Raw genomic sequence first — 25369 nt, forward strand, 5'->3', positions numbered from 1 at the left:
ACAATGTCAAAACAATGTTGTAGACTGTAGCTTTGTAGACTGTAGCTTTGAAGAGTGGTTTACCTGTTGGAGAGGGGGGGCTGTGGAGCTTGTGGTCCCCGTCCTGCCTGTGCAGCAGTGGGTTTGGTCAAGCCCAGCATCTCCTGCAGCTGCTTGGCGTTAAGGTCTTTAGTTCCCCTGAAGACGTAGCTCTTTGAGATGCCATCGCAGCCCAGCTCGTGGACCTGGATCATGCGTCCGAAGGTGACGAGGCCAACCAGGGCTGTAGGAGGCAGCAGCGACAGGGACATCTGTAAGGACTCCTTCAGGGCCTGCAGGTCTTCATCCTCCATGCAGGTGTCCACCACGTACAGGAAGACCAGAGGCATCTGGGGACCTCTCTGTGGGGTAAAGAGAGAGAACCTGGTCAACTATCCTATTGCATAAAACAGTGAAAGGATGCTAGAATCCAACAGATGACTGACAGTTTCATTTTCACCTCTCTGTGGGGGTCAGGGGGACAGCAAACTCATTTTAAGGTGGACTAATAAAAAATGACAAAATGGTTTTCAAGTAACATTATCAAGATGTATGAGAGGTCCATCACAGGCCTTGTTTTAATACACTAAATGAAAATGAAATAACATAAATGTGTAGGAAAGATGAGATCTTATCTGAATGCTGTTAAAAACTATTATAAAACGCATCAAATTGAGATAAATGAAAATATTTTGATTTGGGGGAAAAAAAATTACTGTATTACAATATGAGAATCCAGCATCGATCAAATAGAAACATTACCTGGACAACATATTCAATGGTGGAGAACTGTGGCAGCAGCTCAGCTGGCTGGTTCACCTCTGATATCCCAGCATAGGTAGGTGGAAACTGATTTCTCTGATAGCAGAAGTTGCAAGCCCACAGTTTGGCTCCGTAATCCACTTGGCTAGGTTGAGAGACAAAATTATTGTGGTAAAAATCTGAGAGAGAATGACCACACAGTTTAGTGGCAATTCCACTGTAACAGAATTACGCTTTAACTCACATTTTTCAACAAAAAACATTGATTTCAAAGTTTAACAAACAATACAACTCTATGCACAAGGATTACGAAGAAAATGTACACAGAACAATTCACATACATATTTACTGGAAGAATGTGCAGATGCAAAGTTTGGTAACAGAACTACGGTAAAATGTCTCAGTTTGTTATGCAACCACATTTTCCAAAAGCTCTTAAAAATCTGTTCTGAATTACAATTTAAAGATGTGGCATGACACATTGAGTTTGAAAAAAATACACACAGTATTTTGGTTATTCAAATACAGTAGGAGACAGACTCCGGTAACAGAATAACGGTAACAGAATGACATCACGGTTCCCTGATCTGTACTACACAGAAATTCATCATTATGGATATGTATATCATTCCCGTCATGGTGATGTATCCTGAATAGGTACACAAAAAGGTAGAAATATGCAATATCCTTTATTTGCATATTTGGGTATTATTCTAAACACTGACTATTATTGTAATGAGCTCAGCCCCCAACAAGACCACATCAGGCCCACCGCGGCCCATAGTTTAGGAAACACTGTCAGAAAGAGCCGGGAGAGGTGACATTAACTTGAGAGAAAAGAGAGAGAGCGGCAGAGAGACAAAGGGAGGGGTTGTTCCGACTCTTTTCACAGTCTTGCTTTGACCACCACGACAGAAAGAGAAAAAATAAACAGTTATGAGCTGAACATAATAGTATGCCAGAGGAAGGGAGCACAGTAGCAGGTGACCTAACTGTGATTTGTGACTACTATTATTTCCTATTGTAGCCAATTCAATTGCAGTAATTTCATTACTGATTTGGTTACAGACTTACAAGTTTTAATCACTTAATAATTCATAAACAAACTTTATATCAGTAAAAACACAAACTAAATTGGTAGGTCTACCTTTACTTGTTACTTCTGTGAACTTTCATTATCCTCCCTCCTCACGAGGGATGGAAATTAGGAAATATCTTCAAGATATGTAGGTTTTTGGTAACGGAGTTACAAGGCACAAGGCAACGTTTCTTAAACGTACAGAAGGCAAATAATTTATCCAAAACGAAATAGAAGTGCTGATATCAGTTGGAAGGGGTATTTACTTCAACATTATAGTGTTTTGATGTATTTCTAATACCTTTTAGACAACATCTACCATAAAGTCTCAAGACCCCTTTTCCATCTGTTTGACCAGAAACCAAAGCCTTTACTTACTCCAAATTTTTATATGCCTTAATTTCTCAAACATATAGACTCTTAGCTTTCATTTGACACCCAATTTGACATGCTCCTATGAACTTCACATGTTGGTGGTCATGGGTCCTTTTACATGGAAATGCTCCCAGACTACAACTATTTAAACAGTACATGTGAACCTTCTGAAGGCTGAGGATGTGTAAATCACCTGATTACAGTTAGGCTACAAATGGAGGAGTAGACTACAAGTCATGAATGAGGAAGAGAGAGAATAGGGCAGGGGTCTCCAACCTTTGAGCATGAGTGCTACTTTTACAAAATGAAACGTTGTGAGCTACTGATGTTTTTTCTTTAAAGAAAAAGCATTCTTCTCCTCTCCTCTCCCCTCCCCTCCCCTCCCCTGCAACGCAACTCAGCTCCAGGTTCTTAGTGTAAAAGAGAAAGACGTGCACCGTTTTCCGTCAATATACCTGGTAAAATAATGGTTAATAAAAAAACTCTAATGGGGCCCTATAAAATCTGTGTTTTTTTCTCCCCAAATTATGTTTAATATTTTCCAAAATTATGTTCCTAGTTTTATTTTTCCTGGCTTTAATTAATTTCACACTCAAATTTACAATGGTTCATAGAGAAACATCGAAATTGGATGTTCCGAGTCGATGTCAATGCTTAAATCACATCAGAAGACCATTTTTGGGGGGAGGTATAGAAAAAAAGGGTAACAAATGTAGATTTGTGTAATTCCCCTTTAATTGGGACCTTTAATTGCACATCTAGTGTGCCATCTAATGTGCCAGTCTAGCGATGATTCTGTACTGCTGCTGCTCATTTCATGGCAAAGTTTTCAAATAACAAATAGATACAAATGATATACTTTTACCAGGTAAGCCAACTGTGCAGTTAACATTTAATTGAGAAGGTTTTGGGGAAAGTATTTCTGTCAACTCACAAGACGGTTATCACATCAACTGCCAGTGATGGGCATTCCAAGTCTTTTCGAAGTAGATGTCCTAACCGACTTGTCAAAACTATAGTTTGTTAACAAGAAATTTGTGGAGTGGTTGAAAAATGAGTTTTAATGACTCCAACCTAAGTGTATGTAATCTTCCGACTTCAACTGTATATTACTGTAAATATTGATCACTTTCCCTGTGTGTATGATCATATATTTTGATACATTGAATGTTAATACTGTGAAACTGTTAAACATTTTTTTTACCTCCTGTTTCAGGAAGTGATGTCACTGAATACTGCCCCTATATATATTACCTTCCACCATCACCTGGGATATGGATGCCTGATGATGACCTAAGGGTCGAAACGTTGTTGTAAATAAATATCACCTGGGAGCATGAGCAGCAGTGTGCGGCGTTGTCCTTTCTGTTTTCCATGAGTTTGCCTACAACTCCAGCTCCTGTGGAAAGTACCTGGATGTGTGTATGTTCAGCTTTTGTATCAGACCGTATACCACGGGTATGACAAAACATGTATTTGTACTGCTCTAATTACATTGGTAACCAGTTTATAATAGCAATAAGGCACCTCGGGGGTTTGTGGTATATGGCCAATATACCACGGTAAAGGGCTGTTCTTAGGCACGACGCATCGCGGAGTACCACACCCCCTCGGGACTTGTTTTAATAATCGACATCTGCGGCTCAAAAAGCAATAGAAACAGCATGCAAATCAGGGAGCCAAATTACATTTGCGATTCGGTTACCGACGTTCACCAAAAAGAGCCGTTCAAAAAAGAGCCATTCGTTTGCAAACGACCCATCACTACTGACTACACAAGGAGTGCTAGACAAACGCCCGTACTACACAGACAGAAACGGGCAATATTTCTGGAAATTATTTGGCAGATATTGGCTTTATAAGCCAGTAGTGTCTAACCAGGGGTGGGATAATGTCAATGTTGCATTGGTTAGATAGCAGCTGGAGTTTCCAGTGTCTGATACAAGGTAGATTTGGTTATGACAGTTAGAGGTGGAACACGTGAAAATTGCATGTAATTTCAGAATTGTTTGGCGAGCTACACATAGGTGGTCGGCAAGCTACTGGTAGCTCGCAATTGACCTGTTGGAGACCCCTGGAATAGGGAATGCTGCTTTGTTCCAGTGAAAAATAAAAAAGATTAGGAGCACAATTATCAAAATGTACCAGGCATTTATTCACTCAGTGGCCAGTTTATTAGGTAAACCACCCTGTTCACAAAAATGGTTCGTTCCTACAGGCAGTGAGTCACGTGGCCATGCTATATAAAGCAGACGGCCATCCAGTTAGTGCTTGAGTGAACGTTAGAATGGGCAAAACGAGTGACCTAAGCGACTGAGCGTGGAATGATTGTCAATACCAGGCCTGCCGGTTCCAGTATCTCAGAAATGGCCGGTCTCCTGGGCTTTTTACGCACGACAGTCTCTAGGGTTTACCGAGAATGGTGCAACAAACAAAAAACATCCATTCAGCGGCAGTCCTGTGGGCGAAAACAGCTCGTTGATGAGAGAGGTTGAAGGAGAATGGCAAGAATTGTGCAAGCTAACAGGCAGGCCACAAACAGCGCAGTAAAACAGGGGTGTGCAGAACGGCATCTCAGAACGCACAACTAGTCGGTCCTTGTCACGGATGGGCTACTGCAGCAGACGATCAGTACAGGTTCCACTCCTATCAGCTAAAAACAAGAATAATTGGCTACAGTGGGCAGGCAATCACCAAAACTTAACAATTGAAGAGTGGAAAAACATTGCCTGGTCTGACGAATCCCGGTTCCTATTGTGTCATGCTGGTGGCAGTCAAGATTTAGCATAAGCATCATAAGTCCATGGCCCCTCCTGCCTTGTGTCAAAGGTACAGGCTGGTGGTGGTGGGATGGTGTGGGGAATGTTTTCCTGGCACACGTTAGATCCCTTGATACCAATTGAGCAGCGTTTCCATGTCCCAAAGAATTCAGGCTGTTCTGGAGGCAAAGGGGGGGGTCTGACACAGTACTAGATGGGTGTGCCTAATAAATGGGCCACCGAGTGTAGTGTATATCTGCTTTATTTGAAACGTGAAAAATACAAAAGTGAAAAAGTATTGTTGTCTCACCAGAGCGGGTTAAGGACAGCGCGGCAGGTCGCCCTGCTACACAGCACAGGCTCATACTGGATGGGGGGCAAGTCTGGGCGCTCCTTCAGGGGGGTGAACAAAGAGGCCACGGGGACCACCATGCGGGTGGCCTCCAGACGACTGGAGGGCCAGACGTTCCAGCTGAAACGCACCCCATCACGCTCCTCATTCTGGGCGATAAACTCTGGGAAGGTCGCCATTGCACCCTACAGTCTGAGAAGGAGAGAAAGGAGTTTCTGCGTGTTATAGCAATATAGGCTATACATTTTATGGTCATGATTCCATTTGACATTTCAACATAACATTAATTATATAATAGTCCACTGCACTGCAAGGAGTCTCATAATATTATATTTTTATAATTGCCTGGCTTTTTACCTTTGCAGTGTCCTGAGGTACCCTTTTGGACTTTGAGCATAATGTTACACTCCAGCATGTTTACTTCCAATTTGAATGCGTCATATCAATAAACGGGTAGAGGAAATGCAGTCAAATGTTATGTAACCTATGCTATGGGAAATTCTGGCTTACTTCTAAATGGGGAAAAAATGGGTCTAAAAGTCATGGCTAGAACCTGGCTAAGGTACAGAATATGATCCTGACTGTGACCCACTTCTTCACCCACTGTCTGATCAAATGTTCAAAATAATTTACTTTGAAAACACACTGAATCTGAATAGAAGTCCAATCAAATCGTATTAGTCACACACGCTGAATACAACAGGTAACCTTACAGTGAAGCCCCTAACCGACAGTGCAGTTAAAAAAAATACGGATAAGAATAAGAGATAAAAGTAACAAGCAATTAAAGAGCAGCAGTAAAAAAAGAACAATATATACAGGGGGGTGCCGGTACAGAGTCAATGTGTGGGGGTACCGGTTAGTTGAGGTAGTATGTACATGTAGGTAGAGTTAATTAAAGTGACTATGCACAGATGGCAACAGAGAGTGGCAGTGGTATGGAGAGTGGAGGGGCAATACGAATAGTCTGGGTGGCCATTTGACTAGATGTTCAGGAGTCTTATGGCTTGGGGGTAGAAGCTGATTAAAAGCCTCTTGGACCTAGACTTGGCGCTCTGGTACCGCTTGCCGTGTGGTAGCAGAGAGAACAGTCTATGACTAGGGTGGCTGGAGTCTGACAATTTTTAGGGCCTTCCTCTGACACCACCTGGTATAGAGGTCCTGGATGGCAGGAAGCTTGGCCCCAGTGATGTACTGGGACGTTCGCACTACCCCCTGCAGTGCCTTGCGGTCGGAGCCCGAACAGTTGCCATACCAGGCAGTGATGCAACCAGTCAGGATGCTCTCGATGGTGCAGCTGTAGAACCTTTTCAGTCTCCTGAGGGGGAATAGGTTTTGTCATGCCCGCTTCACGACTGTCATGGTGTGCTTGGACCATGTTAGTTTGTTGGTGATGTGGACACCAAGGAACTTGAAGCTCTCAACCTGCTCCACTGCAGCCCCATTGATGAGAATGGGGGCGTGCTCGGTCCTCTTTTTCCTGTAGTCCACAAGCATCTCCTTTGCCTTGATCTCGTTGAGGGAGAGGTTGTTGTCCTGGCACCACACGGCCAGGTCTCTGACCTCCTCCCTATAGGCTGTCTCGTTGTTGTCGGTGATCAGGCCTACCACTGTTGTGTCATCGGCAAATTTAATGATGGTGTTGGAGTCGTGCCTGGCCGTGCAGTCCTGAGTGAACAGGGAGTACAGGAGGGGGCTGAGCTCGCACCCCTGAGGGGCACCTGTGTTGAAGATCAGTGTGGCGGATGTGTTGTTACCTACCCTTACCACCTGGGGGTGGCCGTCAGGAAGTCCAGGATCCAGTTGCAGAGGGAGGTGTTTAGTCCCAGGGTCCTTAGCTTATTGATGAGCTTTTAGGGCACTATGGTGTTGAACGCTGAGCTGTAGTCAATGAATAGCATTCTCACATAGGTGTTCCTTTTGTCCAGGTGGGAAAGGGCAGTGTGGAGAGCAATAGAGACGGCATCATCTGTGGATCTGTTGGGGCTGTATGCAAATTAGAGTGGGTCTAGGGTTTCTGGGATGATGGTGTTTATGTGTGCCATGACCAGCCTTTCAAAGCACTTCATGGCTTCAGTGAGTGCTACGGGTCAGTAGTCATTTAGGGAGGTTACCTTAGTGTACTTGGGCACAGGCACTATGGTGGTCTGCTTAAAACATGTTGGTATTATAGACTCGTACAGGGAGAGGTTGAAAATGTCAGTGAAGATACTTGCCAGTTGGTCAGCGCATGCTCGCAGTACACGTCCTGGTAATCCGTCTGGCCTTGCGGCCTTGTGAATGTTGACCTGTTTAAAGGTCTTACTCACATCGGCTGCGGAGAGCGTGCTCACACAGTATTCCAGTACAGCTGGTGCTCTCATGCATGTTTCAGTGTTATTTGCCTGAAAGTGAGCATAGAAGTAGTTTAGCTCGTCCGGTAGGGTCCTGTGACTGGGCAGCTCTCGGCTGTGCTTCCCTTTGTAGTCTGTAATGGTTTGCAGGCCCTGCCACATCCGGCGAGCGTCAGAGCCGGAGTAGTACGACTCCATCTTAGTCCTGTATTGAAGCTTTGCCTGTTTGATGGTTCGTCGCAGGGCATAGCGGGATTTCTTTTAAGCTTCCGGGTTAGAATCCCGCTCCTTGAAAGCGGCAGCTCTAGCCTTTAGCTCAGTGCGGCTGCTACCTGTAATCCATGGCTTCTGGTTGGGGTATGTACATACGGTCACTGTGGGGACGACGTCATTGATACACTTATTGATGAAGCTAATGACAGATATGGTGTACTCCTCAATGCCATTAAAGGAATCCCGGGACATATTCCAGTCTGTGCTAGCAAAACAGTCCTGTAGTTTAGCATCTGCTTCATCTGACCACTTTTTTATTGATCTAGTCACTGGTACTTCCTGCTTTAATTTTTCCTTGTGAGCAGGAATCAGGAGGATGGAATTATGGTCAGATTTGCCAAATGGAGGGCAAGGGAGAGCTTTGTATGCATCCCTGTGTGTGGAGTATAGGTGGTCCAGAGTTATTTTCCCTCTGGGTGCACATTTCACATGCTGATAGAAATTTGGTAAAACTGATTTAAGTTTCCCTGCATTAAAGTCCCCGGCTACTTGGAGTCCTGTGTCTCTGTGAGCGTTTTCTTGTTTGCTTATGGCGGAATACAGCTCATTCAATGCCAGTGAATGCATAGTGGTGCCAGCTAGTAGTAAGCTCATTGTATTGAACCATCACTAACCTTTGCGATCTCCTGAAGTCACAATATTTGACCTGATGAGATTCTATCAGATGCAAATGTTCACAATTCCTTAAGAGTTAACAAAGGTCTTTCAAAATGGAAACACTCACTGTATTGGGCTTTTATCTAGCTAGTTAAGTATCTGACCTGAATCAAACATTAAGTGTAACCGATGTGAAATGGCTAGCTAGTTAGCGGTGGTGCGCGCTAATAGCGTTTCAATCTGCGACATCACTCGCTCTGAGACCTTGAAGTAGTTGTTCCCCTTGCTCTGCAAGGCCCGAGACTTTTGTGGAGCAATGGGTAACGATGCTTTGAGAGTCCCTGTTGTCTGTGTGCAGAGGGTCCCTGGTTCGAGCCCAGGTAGGGACTGAAGTTAAACTGTTACATAAACACGCGTACATTGTGGTATAACACATTTGTATTGTAGATATGTAGTGTAATAATGTAGTGTAATAATGTTATCATGTACCGTTTTATCTTTTGTGTGATGTAAGTGCTTTACTGTGTTTAAACCTAGTAGTTGCTGCCTTGGCAGGAACAACTGTAATGGGGATCCCTAATAAATACAAATGGTAACTCAATCAACAGGATTTACAAACGGATGCTGGATTAACAGCAAAGCTATTTTGATTGAATGAACAACCAGTCTCTGTACAACAACAACATTAGCTAGATACAGTAGCTAACAAGGGCACGCCAAAAACAATTACAATTGCTGAAAAGATTTCACGAGAGAAAATCACATCACAAAAAAGATAGCCAACCAAAAAAGTAGACAAGCTAGCTAACTAGAATAAATCATTGCATTCACCATGTTAGCTACCTAATTTAGCTTCAGAGTTAGCGGACCGACCGGCGAATGCAATGTGTAAAAAACATTTTTTTAAATCACCCTGCTCAGCTCGCTAAACCGCTACACAACTGTAACTTAAGTATTACATTCAAAATACATTACGTAATACACATATCCCAAAGATATGTCTTCGTCAATATTTACAGCAAATAGTAGCACATTTGAATATTTACCTGATGTCCTCAGACTGGTCGTCTGCTACGTACTGTAGTGACAGTGAACAGCGCCAAGCATAACGTTGGCTGACAACGTAGCAAACAACATGGCTGCGAGGAGTAATGCCACGTCAAGAGGTGTCCAATCATAGCCCCTCACCCAAAATAGTTTTAAGGACCGTTTTATGACAGAGTTGTTAACTAGGTTTCATCACCTTCTTATTTATTTTCAACAGTAATGTTTTGGACCTGTCTGGCTTTGTTCCAAAAGACAGAACTACCTATACAACACGTTCTGTTTGTTGGACTGATAAGAACAATAGGGAGACTATTGGTTCAACGTTTCCTTTGGAATACATTTAATATGTGAAGTGCTTGACTTGGGCTGAAATAGATACCTTTACTCATTTTCTGGGCAGGTAACGTTACTGTTTATTTGTAGATACAGAAACTCTGCAATACTTTTGAGCTAATATTCTATAAGAGGTGCTGGTACTCAGCTCCCATGATCTCCTGCCCAAGTTAAGTGCTGTATGTGATAAACACCACAATTCAACATGAAAATCAGTAGCTTTATGTACATTTACATTTTCTGCTCAGTTTCCAATCATATTTGTTATCGCTCTTTATTTGATAGAGCGATAACAAATATGATTGACAACAATGACAATCATTGCTCAAACAGAGAAAAGGAGACACTGGCTTTTTAAAACATTGCAATACAAATTTTATTACATTATGACAACAAAAAATATCCAACTAATTTCAGCATATCCTTTGCAACGTCTCCAAATAAGGGTTGGGTTCATTAGAGCACAGCGGAAAACATTTTAAATTATTTTGCAATTAAAAACACAAAAGGTTAGGGTATCTTATTGGACAAGTCCAATAGTGACTCCGGTTGAAGTCCATTTTCTTCTGTTTGGTGCCTAATGAACATGACTCAGGACAAGCATCATAATCCCATTATTTATGTATCTTTCGTGCCTAATTTACAATTAGTGTAAAAATCACAGAACTTCTTTTGATTTATCCTGATAAGTAAATAAGCCTCTGCATAATTTTATACAAACATCTTAATGAATTATATCAGAGGCAAAATAACTCGTCTCTCATCTCCTCGTTGCTAAATATTCTTCACACCTTCTTGCTAAATCCAAATGACAACCTTTTATTTAACCGGGTTAAGGCTCAGTGGTTCACATATTGTTGAATCCCATCATTCCTTTCGCGTTGCCAGCTGCACCCTGTTGGAACTGTCTCATCATGGACTGGAGACCAGACATTCCACCTGAAGAGAAATGATAATCAGAGTGTTTCAGGGGGATCAGTTAAACTCCAGAGCAAGGCAGAGAGGCACAGAATCGCTAAACAAGATCAAAGAGGTTATTTGGGTTGCAAGGCGATTTGTAGATCAGGGATTCTGCAGTCTATATCACATCTATGTCATTACGTTTGGACCGACCATGCTCAAAGTAACAAAGGAAGTTAAGGTAAAGTGAAATTACTTATTGTAAAAGTCAAGCCTACCCATATGGTGGAGAACCCTTGGGTCCATCATCTTTGCCATCTGTTGGTTCAACTTAGCCATCTGAGAGGGGTTGACATTCTTGGACATATCACCACCTGCAAACGTGTAAAAGTGCAAAATAATTTAGAGACATTCTACTGCTTGATGAAAGCAGAATTGTGTAATTGGACCAGTGCTTCCGTTTCCGGGCTGAAACGTGTCTGAAAACATGACTAGTCATGAAATCCTTGCTTCCTCTGTCCTTGTTTCCTCCCCTCACAGAGTGCATTGAAGGAGAGGATCCAAGGTCCTTCCCCTCAGACCTCCTCCAATGCGATTTGAGAGGGAAATGGAGGAAACGTGGACAGAGGAAGCAAGAATGACAACTTGTAATGTTTTAAGAGCCAAAAAAGTGCATACCTTTGAACAGGCCTTTAATGCCACCCATCTTCTTCACCATCTGGGCAAACTTGGTGTACTGGGTGAGCAGCTCCTGGACGTCCCTGGTGGCAACCCCTGAACCGCGTGCCACTCTGGCGATTCGGTTCGGCCCCTTGCTGAAGAGCTTTGCACCGTCTTTGTTGTCAAGTTCTGCAAAAACCAAAGAAAGAAACCAGTGAGGAAAACATGTACGCATTTTGTATAACCCTTTTGTTTGTATCACTTACTGTTGTTAATTGATGAAAGTGGATTGCATCTTTACCTTGGTCGTTCATGCTGTCCATAATTGTCATGAGTTTCTTCAACCTAGCCATGGACTCCTGCTCGTTGCCTTTGCTCATAAAGTCTGTTCCGAAGCCTGGGATCATACCCTTGTGACATTAACAAAAGTAAGATTAGCATTGTCATCTTTAAATACATCCCACACATGACCAGAAGAATATAAAATATTCTTAGGTATTCATTTTTTACATTTAAGTCATTTAGCAGACGCTCTTATCCAGAGCGACATACATTTACCAAGGGGGGGGGTTAATACAGTTGAGATTGTTTTCGAAAGGCCTTTGTGCTGAGACGTTGACCGTCTTCTTGTTTCATCTATAGTATGTACCCCTATGGGGACCTACATTTTTCCCCCTATTAGGTATTCTGGTTGCCGCTTACTTACCATGATCTGTCCGAAAGGTCCCATCTTCATGATGTTCTGAAACTGCTCGTACATGTCACGAAGAGTGAACTGACCTGCGGTGCAAATTGTGATTAGAAGAAACTTAAAAACCATACCGCATAACAATGTACAACTATGTTATAGACTACAGAGCATATGCATACTGTATGTCAGTTATGATATGGGGCTGGTATTACAAGTATGTCAGCTGATGATCTCATTCTCACCATGTTTCAGCTTGTCAATCAACTCCTCGTTGTCATCCAGCTTGAGTTCATTGACTTTGTCTATCAAACCTTCAATGTCTCCCATGCCTGAGGACAAAATACACACAACTCCTTCAATACTGGTTGTACATAATGTAAATGTAATGTCTTATGATGATCCATGATTCAAAAGGGAAAACAGTTTACCCAGTAGCTTGCTGATGAAGGGTTGGGTCTTAAATGGCTCTAAGTCATCAATGTGTTCTCCAGTACCAATGAAAATGATGGGACTCTTAGTAGCAGCCACTCTATAAAAGGAAACATGAGTATGAAACATTACCTAACCATCAGGATTATCATGGAGTTAATGAATTCTGCAGTCGTAAGGAAACTCAGTTGACCCTAACTTGGATAAACTGTCAAAACAAAGAGTGACATTTACTTACGCACTGAGAGCACCACCACCTTTGGCGTGACCATCCAGCTTTGTCACTATGACGGAAGCAACTTCTACTTTGTCTTTGAAGGCCTTCGCCTGGGCTTCACAAGCTTGGCCAATGGAGGCATCCATTACGTACACAATGTTGTCAGGTTGCTGGAGGAAATAGAAACATGCTTGGGGTAAGACCATGCATGCATTGATGCATTTTCTCTAAAGCAATACAGTGCATTCGGAAAGTATTCAGGCCCCTTGACTTTTTCCACATTTTGTAACGTTACAGTGTTTTTCTAAAATGTATTAAGTTGTCGTCCCATCCCCCCCAATCAATCTACACACAATAGCCCATAATGACAAAGCATAAATAAAATATCACATTTACATAAATATTCAGACCCTTTCCTCAGTACTTTGTTGAAGCACCTTTTGCAACGATTACAGCCTCGAGTCTTCTTGGGTATGACGCTACAAGCTTGGCATACCTCTATTTGGGGAGTTTATCCCACTCTTCTCTGCAGATCATCTCAAGCTCTGTCAGGTTGGATGGGGAGCATTGCTGCACAGCTATTTTCAGGTTTCTCCAGAGAAGTTCAATCTGGTTCAAGACCAGTCTCTGGCTGGGCCACTCAAGGACATTCAGAGACTTCTCCCGAAGCCACTCCTGTGTTGTCTTGGCTGTGTGCTTAGGGTCATTGTCCTGTTTTTTTCCCCCATCAAGGATCTCTGTACTTTGCTCCGTTCAGCTTTTCCTCGATCTTGACTAGTCTCTCAGTAAATGCTGCTGAAAAACATCCTCACCGTAGGAATGGTGCCAGGTTTCCTCCAGACGTGACGCTTGGCAATCAGGCCAAATAGTTACATTTTGGTTTCATCAGACGAGAGAATCTTGTTTCTCATGGTCAGAGTCCTTTAGGAGCAGTGGCTTCCATATGGTCACTCTAACATAAAGGCCTGATTGGTGGAGTGCTGCAGAGATGGTTGTCCTTCTGGAAGGTTCTCCCACCACAGAGGAACTCTAGAGCACTCTCAGAGTGATCATCGGGTTATTGGTCACCTCCCTGACCAAGGCCCTTCTCCCTTGATTGCTCAGTTTGGCCTGGCAGCCAGCTCTAGGAAGAGTCTGTTTGGTTCCAAACATCTTCCAATTAAGAATGACGGAGGCCACTGTATTCTTGGTGACCTTCAATGCTGCAGAAATGTTTTGGTACCACTCCCCAGATCTGTGCCTCGGGGCGCAAAGGACAAATCCGTTGACCTCCTAGCTTGGTTTTAGCTCTGACACCCACTGTCAACTGTGGGACCTTATTTAGACAGGTGTGTGCCTTACCAAATCATGTCCAATCAATTGAATTTACCACAGGTGGACTCTAATCAAGTTGTAGAAACATCTCAAGGATGATCAATGGAAATAGGATGCACCTGAGCTCAATTTTGAGTCTCATAGCAAAGGGCCTGAATACTTACGTAAATGTGATACTTCCATTTTTATTTGTAATAAATTTGCAAACCCTCCCAAAATAACTTTTCTCTTTGTCATTATGGGCTATTGTGTGTAGATTGATGTTGGGAAAAAATTATTTCATCAATCTGAGAACAAGGCTGTAACGTAACATAATGTGGAAAAAGTCAGGGGGTCTGAATACTTTCCGAACGCACTGTACATTTTATAATGACGATGCAAAAGCTCAGGCTGGCAGAGAGATGATCACAGCGGCGCAAAAATACTACTTACCACTGCATTGGAAACCTGCAACATCTCCTCAAAAAGGGAATCTTCTTGCTTGTGTCGGCCACTGGTATCAACAATGATTATTTCAAAGCTCTCATTTTTGAACTTTTCCACACCTTCCGCAGCTATGACGACAGGGTCCATCTCTGTGTAACTGGATTTAACAACGTTATTGTACGGTATGCAGCAAAGGCCCTGTAAAAGACTTGCGTCCCGTCTAGGGGGTGTACTTGTACATCAAGGTTCCTTACCATATACACTAGCATAAAAAAATGACTTGAGATGCATCACATACAGATTAGAAGCAACCAAATGCAAAGCATACATACCTTCCATAGAATGGAATTCTGGCTTTTGTTGCATTTTGCTTCAACTGATCGAAGGCACCTGCACACACATAAAAATGTTGTTGACTTAATTTTCTTTTAGCTAATTTTCTTTCTTTTGAGAAGGAATATCAAACAGATACATTTTGAAAATGAAACTACCAGCTCTGAAAGTGTCAGCGCATATCAAACAGGTTTTCCACCCTTTTCTTTGGTAGTAGTACGCCAGCTGTGGAAAAGGTATTCAATACAGAACATTAGTGATGGCATAATATATTTTGGACAAATGACCACCTGAATGTGCACATCTTTAGGCTGAAATCCAGGAATGGCTCACCTTGGAACACGTTGTAGTTTTCCCACTGCCCTGAAGACCCACAAACATGATGACATTGTTCTTTCCCTTTGTGGGTGTCCAAGCCTTGACCCCTGGATCCACCAGCTGAGAGACAACCACAACATTAAATCTTAGACACACTCACATCGCATCAAATGCAACAAACACAGAAACATTGCATCTTTGTAAAATATGTGAAGTGAGAACATAGGGACGGCCTCTCCAAACCACACAAGCCTCTTTAAAAAAAAAGTGTAAACAAGCCATCTAAAAGTACTTGGAAAGTCTTCTCCCCACCCAAAGACCCACATGAAATCTAAACTGATCAGTTGAGTATCCATGTCCGAGGGTAGGCCTTCTAATGTGAAACTAATTATGTATTGAGCTGAGCAATCAAAACCTTTAAATACAGGTAGACTACAGCTACTGGATCCCTTAGTTCAATTAAGGTCATTGTTTGATGGGGATGACTGTTTTGATGGTATAGTACATTGCCGAAACAGTTTACAAAACACTGTGGAATATCAATAGACCAAATGACTTTTGAAAACCACTAATATAAAAAATAACCAGGAAATCCCACCAACAACTGTCAGTCATCTACCCAAGTTTTCAATCAAAAATTAACTCCTTGGTTACTTTACACTAGACCATCATTAAAGTAATACTAATGTATTACAATACGTTCAGTTTCACACCACAACAACTGACTAACAAACAATGAAGTAAGAATAGTCAGAGAATGACACTGACCTTGACGAGCTCCTTGAACACAGAATGCTGGATCATTCTCCTCTTGTTCAGCCCAGAGGCCATCTCCTCCAGGTCAATGGATGATCTGTGGTCAAAGAAAGATTACATTAGTAGGATACAGAATTCAGCTTGTCTACTACAGTACAATGTGTTCCTGAATAATGCTACTCACTTTACATTTTCTCTGAGCTGCTTTACCAACTTGATGTTGACATCAGCTTCCAGGAGGGCAGCACACACTTCTTTCAGCATGGCATTTAATACCTAGAGAAAGTTAGAAGACATTATCTATGAGAAATATCATATGGTCTTGCATGGTTGAAACCTGGCAACATATGTAACTACTATTTAGTTAACAACACTTTGCCAAAAGTTGTACAAAAATAAGAAGTCTGATTTGGTACTAGATATACCTCCTCATTGATGATGGTGGCATTGCTCAGTGATCGCAACGCCGAGGTGATTTTTCTTCCCAAATCGGCTAACACCATGTTGGCAGGTCTTGTTGAACCTGTAAAAAATATTTAGATTGTTAAATTTGGTTATACTGCCATCGCCAACTACTATACTACTTCAATGTTGGATAATAATGTTATGGAAAGGGACTTACAAAATCAGTTGAGAAATACGGCCTCTTCGGCTTCAATGTTGAGGGAAACCCCCTTGTCTCCACACCTTTCACTGCCACTTATTGGTGATCAAACGTCCGTTGTTGACTTCCTTAACTGAGAAATGAACGAAAACAATGAGTGAAATCTAGAGATTAGTTTAGCATATAGTCAGGACAACATGACAAAAATTCTTCAAAAACTTTTCGACAAATTAGCTAGAAAAATACCGTAGTTAACTAATACAATACGTGTATGTAAAGAATACATAATATTGACCCAACTGCATCCACACAGCTCATAAAACTATCTAGCTAGATAAATTGCTAGCTAGCTAACGTTAACATCGATAACTCGAGTAAAGGCCGTGGTTCTCTGAGAATAGGATACATATAAAGACAGCATCATCATTTCATTCGATGAATGGATAGCTATCGTGCTAACATTACGACATTTACAAAACAGTAGCTAGCTACTAAATTACCATTATTATAATTTGAAAGATGATCGTTACCTAAAGCTTGCCAACTTGCTTGAGAAAAGCAACCAAACGAACGTCATCTCAATCCCAGATATCCCAGAATGCCTATCTACTTCCGGGGTTATGTTTACTTCTTTGTAACCCCTGTATTTTTAAGGTCGTCTGAAATGTCATGTTTTCTACTTAGAGTAAACGGTCATTTCATACGTGTCCATTTAATTTGCCAAAATCAATATAGTTCTACAATATCAGTTACTTTAAATGAAATAATATATACTAAATTCTCTCCATTTCACCACTACTATTAATAGGGCTCCAATTATCGCGCCTCCTTAAATCTCAAATACGTATCTGGTGTTTTCTACACATGCGTTCAATACATTCAAGCATGAGCAATCGTATGTGGCAAAATATTTGTTGAAATGAACTTTTCAGACGCAAAAAACGAAATCGTACGATTACTATCCAGAGTAAATTCCAAGGACCTGCCACGTTTAATTGACTGGATGAAAAACTCTGGTATTTAACCCTGGCATGAGCTATTTTAAGCCTAAACCAACCATCCCATGTTCATGTTGGATTATGATGCTTCAACTGTATAACATTAGCTATTCATTTTGTTTCTTGTAGATGAAGTGGATGATGGATTGGTTGACAATCAAAAGGTTATACTTCAAAGTATTTCAGAGGATCTTAGGGCATGTCTTCCTTTGGAGGCTGTGCTCTCCTCCGAGTCCTTGGCTATTCAGAAGGTGGGTTACTGTAATTGCTTTCATTCCTCAACATCTTTACTCAGGGTCAAATTTACTTGCTGGGTGCTTGTATTTGGTGCAAGGTGTGTATTTTATTTTCAGAGAGAAATAAAAATACTCACACTTAAAATTTGACTTTTAAAATGTTAAACGGGTAGTTCACCCAAATTACGTTGGTTTCCTTACGCTCTAAGCAGTCTATGGACAAGGTATGACAACAATCCATGCTTTGGTTTAGTTTCCCTGGAACTGTTTCCACATGCTAACGTGTGTGGTACAAATCCCAATCAAGTCATGGGACTGTTTTTCACACATCTCCAAATAATCCAAAAGTATCTAAACTTGTGAAACTCAACAAAGTCACAGATGATTTGAACACGTGTGAAGAATGTATTATCGGTCCCATGACTTGAATGGGATTTGTGCCACAAATGCTAAAATGTTAGCATGTGGAAACTGTGCCAGGGAAACTAAACCAAAGCATGGATTGCTGTCATACCTTGTCCAGAGACTGCTTACAGTGTAAGGAAACCAATGTCATTTTGTAATTTCGTGGGACTATCCCTTTGACTAACACAAATGAACTAATTCTGTTCATCAATTGATTATTCAGACCCAACAGAACCCCCAGCCCACACTGCATGTGGATGCTTTCCTGTATGACGAGGACACCGTGGATACACTCTGTGAGGAGGGCAAGATGAGCCGCAACTACTGCCTGAACTGTGGCACTCACAGAACAGCTCCCCTGGGTAGGTTTGCCTTGCATGGGCCTCCCGAGTGACGCAGCGGTCTAAGGCACAGCAAAGCAGTGCTTGAGGCGTAACTAGAGACCCGGGTTTGATCCCAGGCTGTGTCAAAGCCAGCCATGACCGGAGACCCATGAGGCGGCGCACAATTGGCCCAGCGTCGTCTGGGTTAGGGGAGGGTTTGGCCGGCCAGGATGTCCTTTTCCCACCGCGCTCTAGAGACTCCTTGTGATGGGCCAGGCACATGCACGCTGACTTAGGTCGCCAGTTTTACGGTGTTTCCTCCGACACGTTGGTGCGGCTGGCTTCCTGGTTAAGCAAGCAGTGTGTCAAGAAGCAGAGAGACTTGGCAGGGTCGTATTTCGGAGGATGCATGGCTCTCGACCTTCGCCTCTCCCGAGTCAGTACGGGAGTTGCAGCGATGGTACAAGACTGTAACTACCAATTGGATATCACAAAATTGGGGAGAAAAAGGTGTAAAAAGTAGAATAATTTTTTTTTTGCCTTGCCTGGTTAATCATTGTACTTGTTCTGAAGGATCATGCCATCTCACCAACAATCCAATTACCCAAAGCCCATCAATAATCATACTGAACAAAAATATAAACATTGCATGTAAAGTATTGGTTTCATGAGCTGAAATAAAATGTCCCATAAATGTTCCATACGCACAAAAATATTATTTCTCCCAAATGTTGTGCACAAATGTGTTTACATCCCTGTTAGTGAGCATTTCTCCTTTGCCAAGATAATCCATCAATGTGACAGGTGTGGCATATCAGGAAGCTGATTAAATAGCATAATCATTACACAGGTGCACGTTGTGCTGGGGACAATAAAAGGCCACTCTAAAAATGTGCAGTTTTATCACACAACACAATGCCACAGATGTCGCACATTTTGAGAGAGCGTGCAATTGACATGCTGAATACAGGAATGTCCACCAGAGCTTTTGCCAGAGAATTGAATGTTCATTTCTCTATCATAAGCCACCTCCAACGTAGTTTTAGAGAATTTGGCAGTACGTCCAACCGGCCTCACAACCTCGGACCTCATGTATGGTGTTGTGTGAGTTGAGCGGTTTGATGATGTTAACGTTCTGAACAGTGCCCCGTGGTGGTGGGGTTATGGTGTGAGTAGGCATAAGCTATGGACAATGAACACAATTGCATTTTATGGATGGCAATTTGAATGCACAGAGATACCGTGATGAGATCCTGAGGCCCATTAGCGTGCCATTCATCCACCGCCATCACCTCATGTTTCAGCATGATAATGCACTGCCCCATGTCACAAGGATCTGTACACAATTCCTAATGCTGAAAATGTCCCAGTTATTCCATGGCTTGCATACTCACCAGACATGTCACCCATTGAGCATGTTTGGGATGCCCTGGATCGACGTATACGACAGCGTGTTCCACTTCCCGACAGTATTCAGCAACTTTGCACAGCCATTGAAGAGGAGTGGGACAACATTCCACTGGCCACAATCAACAGCTTGATCATGCGAACGAGAAAATGGCCAGATTATTATAATTTTTTTTAAGGTATTTATGACCAACAGTTGCATATCTTTATTCCCAGTCAAGTGAAATCTGTAGATTAGGGCCTAATTTATTTATTTCAATTGACTGATTTCCTTATGAACTGTAACTCACTAAAATCTTTGAAATTGTTGCTAGTTGCGTTCATATTTTCGTTCAACATAGATGTGTAAGATAAGGGTGGGTTTATAACCCTCATGTTGCAGCATTGTGTCAAATGAATGTTTATTTTCTCAGAGTTCATCTCTCACTCCTTCTCGATATTGGAGCTCCAGTTCCTATTCCAGCATGTCCTACCAGACCTGACTGGGAGACTAGTGGTGGATGTGGGTTCCAGGCTAGGGGCAGTACTCTATGGGGTAAATTACAGTTTGTTTTGGAATGAAAGGGAAACCATTTATGGCATTGAGATGTATGGTTATGTGAAAATATTGCAGGAAAATGTCATGAATTCTTTGGCCAAAAAGTATTTACTCTTCCAGTCATCTGTTTGTGCTTCAGGGGTACCTGTACAGCTCTGCAGTTCGGCTTGTTGGGGTAGAGATCAGTGCAGAGTTTGTCAGGCTTCAGAATATGGCTGTGGAGAAGTATGGCTTCAGCGACCGAATACAGGTAAAGCGATCATTAGTATAATTTTACATATATTTATCTTGATCTTTATTTTATGTTTTTAAAGAATGTAAGTGCCACAGCTTTCTCTCATTGTCTCACATGTCTGCAGGTCATCCATGGAAATATCAGTACTCAGGATTCCCTGTTACAGAATGCAGATGTTCTCATCATGAACAATGTGTTTGAGTACTTTCTACAGCCCAATGACCAAATTAAGTAGGTAAACCTTGGACACCACACCAGGGGTGTATTCATTAGGACATATCGTTTCAAAACGTTTTCCAACAGAAAATATCATTATCCTATAATGCAGCGTTTCCCAAACTCGGTCCTCAGGAACCCAAGGGGTGCACATTTTGTTTTTTGCCCTAACACTACACAGCTGATTCAAATGATCAAAGCTTGATGATTATTTGAATCAGCTGTGTAGTACCAGGACAAAAACCAACACGTGCACCCTTTGGGCTCCCAAGGACCGAGTTTGGGAAACGCTGCAATATAGGATGCAGTAAGTGATCATTGGAAGATTTCAATTGAATACTCCTCGTGTCCTGTCTCCTTCTCAAAATCCATTGGATGAGAAAGCCAGAGGTCCCGCCCCTCTGACCTTTTCCTCCAATGGGTTTTGATGAGGAGAGAGGGGTAAGGATGCAATTGAGATCTTCCTCATATATTGTATCTGGTAATGATGCTGTGTAGTACCAAGACAAAAACCAACATGTGCACCTCTTGGGGTCCCGAGGATGGAGTTTGGGAAACCCTGCTCTAATGTCTCTATCCTCTTGCTTTTGTAGAGCCTGGTATTTTATCGTTCACAATTTCCGCAAGAAAGGTGCTCTATTGGTTACAGTTCCAAGCCTCCAGGAAGCACTTTCTTCACATCAGGTAAGTACTGAAAATGCCTGTAAAAACGGTCTGTTTTCCACACTTTGAGAATTGAATGTTTCTATGATGTGTAACTTCAAGCGTAATGCACACCTCTCTATTGCTGTACTGTGCTCCTCCTTCAGGGAGGGATCAACCTCAGCAAGTGGGTAGAGGAACTACCTCTGGATTACAACGTCTATCTGGGGAAGGACGGTGACCCGGACGCATTCAAAAATATACGCCTGTATAGGGTACTGTGACCCTGAGTGAAGACCAAACATCCGCTCAGACTTTCTGTCCCTTGGATATTGACTTTCTGCTGCTTTTTGCAGATGGATTCTCTTCTAGGACTGTGCCCTACCATATCATGTTCAAGGTATAACAATCTATAAAGATGACCGAGTGATCTGTGACAAGAAATCCCAAATATCACTCTGATAATGTTATGTACTTTACAGTTCAGTGAATGATTTGTCAGCCTTTTTACAGAAAATGTTGGACAAATGTCTGAAATACTGTAGTAAATGAGTGGTTAAAACATTTGCCTGATGGTTCTTGTACGTTCCCCTCTCACCCACACTACTGAAACAGGAAGCATGGGAGGGTAGCATAATTACAGCAGAAAGTGGCTATTAAATGGCACCAGCTCTGAGGAACTTCTGTGTTGCCTTCTTTACCAACAGCATGGCATCACATCTCTTTTGCAGTGCTTTAATAGTGTTTCATTTTGGACTCTGTGGCCATTGTAATTACAACCTCTTTGATGGATTTTGAACCTTAGTTATGAGGCTCTTTAACCACACCAGACAGGCATCATGCAGTCATGTTATAGTAAATAAACCATTGTTGAACATTGGCCTTCAGTCACCATCAGTATTCTGTTTATTGAAATATGACAGAAGCCAAACTAAGGCTGCGTTTACACATGCTGACCCTTTTTTTTTTTTTACCAATCATATAAGCTCTTATGCAAATAATTGGTCAATATATCAGAATAGGGCTGCCTGAGTAAACGCAGCATAAGAACAAAGCACGTACATATTGGTGATTCATACCCCCTCATGGCGGACAGACGTGAAGTTGGATGCATGTGGAAAATGTTAGGCGCTATAATATGTTGTAACTGATTATGATCACTCACTTAAACCTGTACAAAAGTTGCGTATCAGTTAAAAGTATGTTTTACCAGAACAGATATGTTATGTTCTACTATTCATTTCAAGTAGTAACAAATCCCATATTGCTTCTCCACTCCTCTGATGTTCAACGAACATAAATATGATTGGTGGTGATGATGCGAGTGGCGGGATAAACAACCAATGGAGATAACATAGTCTTCACTCAAGCTACGCCCTCCTCATCTGTGAAATAGAGCGGATCAACTGTATAGTCAACACGCAGTCTGTCCGCTGGAGAAGTGGGACAGGCCGTTGACTTTTTGTATTTTTCTCCCGCGGATTATTGTTTTAACATTACATAACCGATCCGGTAAATCTCTTGAATTCTTTCTCTAGTATGCGAAAATGTTCTCAGGTGGTTTAAACATCGAGGTTTTTAATTGATCATGTCAGACAGATTCCCATTATTTCAGCACATTTTCATGTGAGTTGGTTGGAAAAGCGTCACTTTTGTGTGTTACTGGAAGCGTGTGTCATTAACAAAGGCTAGATTTCCTCTTAAAATTGTAGATTATCACGACCATTTTTTTTGTATGTTTGGGTCACTGTCCTCATGTCTGAGTTTATTGCCGATGAATACTGATTTAAAACTTTATGTAATTACATGGTTGGCTTTCTTTTCCCCTCCTTTTTTGAGTATCAAAGAGGACAAATCGGAGACGAAGATAAAGAAAGATGCCGCTTCTCCACAGAAAGCCGTTTGTCAGACAGAAGCCCCCAGCGGACCTCAAACCAGATGAAGAAGTGTTTCTTTGCAAAGTCACACATGAAATCTTCAGGACATACGAGTACGTTAAGACCAAACTGATAAATTAATTAACGTTAAAGAATTATCAATGTTAGACCATCCGACTTTGGCTCAACTCAAATTAGGAAAGTTTAACCATAGTGACAGCAAACATTAGCTAGCTTGCTAAGAAGCTAAAATCCACTGCAGTGCTGGAAGATGGACAAAGTTCTACTTATTATAAACTAGTTGGTAAATCATTAATAATGTGTTGTCTGGTTGACACCTATTTAGCTAGTCATCAGATGAAATGGGTCGGAACCGTTATTTCTGTCCAGTTGTCAAACTTAGTTTATAGCAGGTGTAGCCAGCTTGATCACCGCTAGTTTAGCGGCTACTATTGCTAGCTAGTAGTGTTGGAGCGACTACCATTTAACGTTACCAGCCGTGTTAACCAAGTATTTGGGCCTGCTACCAGCTTGAAGCTAGCGTTGCAAAATATCCAATTTGAGTCAACTTTATTTGACTAGAATATAATTATTGCCGTAATTTACTGTCATATCCATCGAGTAACTGGTTGGTAAATCTAGCCAGTCTTGTTAGAAGTTATCGGATGCTCTCAGATACTTTTACATAGTCCTAAAATGAGAGCAGAGCAGTTCGCGCTCGTCACAACTCGTCTTGCCTCAGTTCCCTTCTGAAACTTCGGCAGGGCTATTGTCGTGTGATTGTTTTATAGCTAGCTAACTAGGAAGCAACATGTTAACTAGTGTGTTTATTTGAGAAGTTTATAGTGAAATAATTTAGCAATTTGTAACCCATAGCATAAACAAACTTTCTATGTAGGACTTGCCTACGAATAATACTCTGACTTATTTCAAGGGGGTCTTGAAAGGTTAACAATTTTCACCCTGGCCCTCATATTCCAGATAGACCGCAAGTTCGCATGTTACTGTAAATTTAGTAGAGGGACAGTGACAGGCATCTTTTAGTTTTGTTCATTATTTTATAACTATTTTGAAGATGGGCTGTTTTATATTTGTGGTTTTGTTTTAAGGTATGATTTCTTTGGAATTGTATTTAGTCAGCATGTGTGACCGACTGATCAACATGTCTTTGGAAGACTGAGGTCCTATCGATGTTTACAGTGTACACAGATGAGCAAGGTATTTGTTCATGTTGTGCAAGTGAGGTTGTTATATTTTCAACGCTGATTTGGGGTGAGCATTGGTTTTCGTTTCCTCCTATGATTATGTGGGCAGCAATATTTTGCATGTGTCCAGTCCAACATGCAAAATTAGTGAGCAATTTCATTTCATGCCCTTAAACATTAGGGCCCTTGTCAAAAGTAGTAACGTTACACTATAGGAATATGCAATTACCTGTACTGACTAGAATCACCCTGTCTCCCCACAAGTGACTTCTTTGAGAGGACCATCCTGTGCAACAGCCTGGTGTGGAGCTGTGCGGTGACGGGCAAGCCTGGCCTGACCTACCTGGAAGCTCTGGACTGTGAGAAGAGAGGTCGTCAGAGCCTCCAGAGCTTCCCCTCAGCTCTGGTGATCCCCCTGCTGCACCTCACAGCCCTCACATACCGTACCCGGCTGCACGAGATCTGTGATGATGTGTATTCTTACGTCAAGGAGAGGTTCTTCCCTGGGGAGATCGTGGACGTTGTGACCCGCTCCGATACCAGGTAAAGCGTTAATTTAACCACATGACCTCACCAAGCATCATCAGTTGTACTCAACTTTACTGTAATCTGGGTGTTCTGAGCCGCACCAGTGTCGGGTAATGTGTTAATTTTATCCATATGATGACCTCCCCGACAGTCATCGGTTTCTTTATTTTATACATATGACCTC

At 42.0% G+C, this 25369-nt stretch overlaps 4 protein-coding genes across 9 annotated transcripts in view; 2 read left to right on the top strand and 2 right to left on the bottom strand.

The window, feature by feature from the left end:
- Window positions 1-9733, bottom strand: part of LOC115162075 (protein transport protein Sec23A) — a 41832-nt gene extending 32099 nt beyond the window's left edge. Inside the window, exons 1-4 of the mRNA XM_029713024.1 lie at window positions 9594-9733; window positions 5303-5536; window positions 781-925; window positions 64-380 (exon numbers count right to left, since the gene is read on the bottom strand). Coding sequence (XP_029568884.1) covers window positions 64-380; window positions 781-925; window positions 5303-5523 — 683 coding nt within the window. The 5' untranslated portion in view covers window positions 5524-5536; window positions 9594-9733. The remainder of the gene's footprint in view (window positions 1-63; window positions 381-780; window positions 926-5302; window positions 5537-9593) is intronic.
- A 545-nt stretch (window positions 9734-10278) lies between these two features.
- On the bottom strand, window positions 10279-17189 carry LOC115162077 (signal recognition particle 54 kDa protein). The gene is made up of 17 exons (XM_029713027.1): window positions 17106-17189; window positions 16594-16708; window positions 16397-16494; window positions 16156-16247; window positions 15984-16068; window positions 15231-15335; window positions 15056-15122; window positions 14897-14954; window positions 14571-14721; window positions 12846-12994; window positions 12607-12707; window positions 12421-12507; window positions 12194-12267; window positions 11789-11897; window positions 11506-11676; window positions 11106-11201; window positions 10279-10866 (listed from the first exon to the last, which is right to left on the bottom strand). The coding sequence occupies exons 3-17, from the start codon at window positions 16472-16474 to the stop codon at window positions 10775-10777; spliced, it is 1515 nt and encodes a 504-aa protein (XP_029568887.1). The 5' UTR covers window positions 16475-16494; window positions 16594-16708; window positions 17106-17189; the 3' UTR covers window positions 10279-10774.
- A 249-nt stretch (window positions 17190-17438) lies between these two features.
- On the top strand, window positions 17439-22455 carry zgc:109986 (class I SAM-dependent methyltransferase). Its single transcript, XM_029713042.1, has 8 exons — window positions 17439-17591; window positions 17703-17824; window positions 18438-18576; window positions 20358-20479; window positions 20622-20732; window positions 20842-20948; window positions 21527-21617; window positions 21743-22455. The coding sequence occupies exons 1-8, from the start codon at window positions 17495-17497 to the stop codon at window positions 21857-21859; spliced, it is 906 nt and encodes a 301-aa protein (XP_029568902.1). The 5' UTR covers window positions 17439-17494; the 3' UTR covers window positions 21860-22455.
- Window positions 22456-22975: 520 nt separating this feature from the next.
- Window positions 22976-25369, top strand: part of LOC115162071 (bromodomain adjacent to zinc finger domain protein 1A) — a 34679-nt gene continuing 32285 nt past the window's right edge. For 4 of the 6 annotated variants that reach the window (XM_029713015.1, XM_029713010.1, XM_029713016.1 and 1 more), the window contains exons 1-3: window positions 22976-23087; window positions 23415-23565; window positions 24922-25200. In XM_029713015.1, coding sequence (XP_029568875.1) covers window positions 23453-23565; window positions 24922-25200 — 392 coding nt within the window. In that variant the 5' untranslated portion in view covers window positions 22976-23087; window positions 23415-23452. The other 2 variants (XM_029713011.1, XM_029713013.1) reach the window with 2 other exon arrangements.

The sequence above is a fragment of the Salmo trutta genome, chromosome 25, assembly GCF_901001165.1.
Source record: "Salmo trutta chromosome 25, fSalTru1.1, whole genome shotgun sequence".
NCBI lineage: Eukaryota > Metazoa > Chordata > Actinopteri > Salmoniformes > Salmonidae > Salmo > Salmo trutta.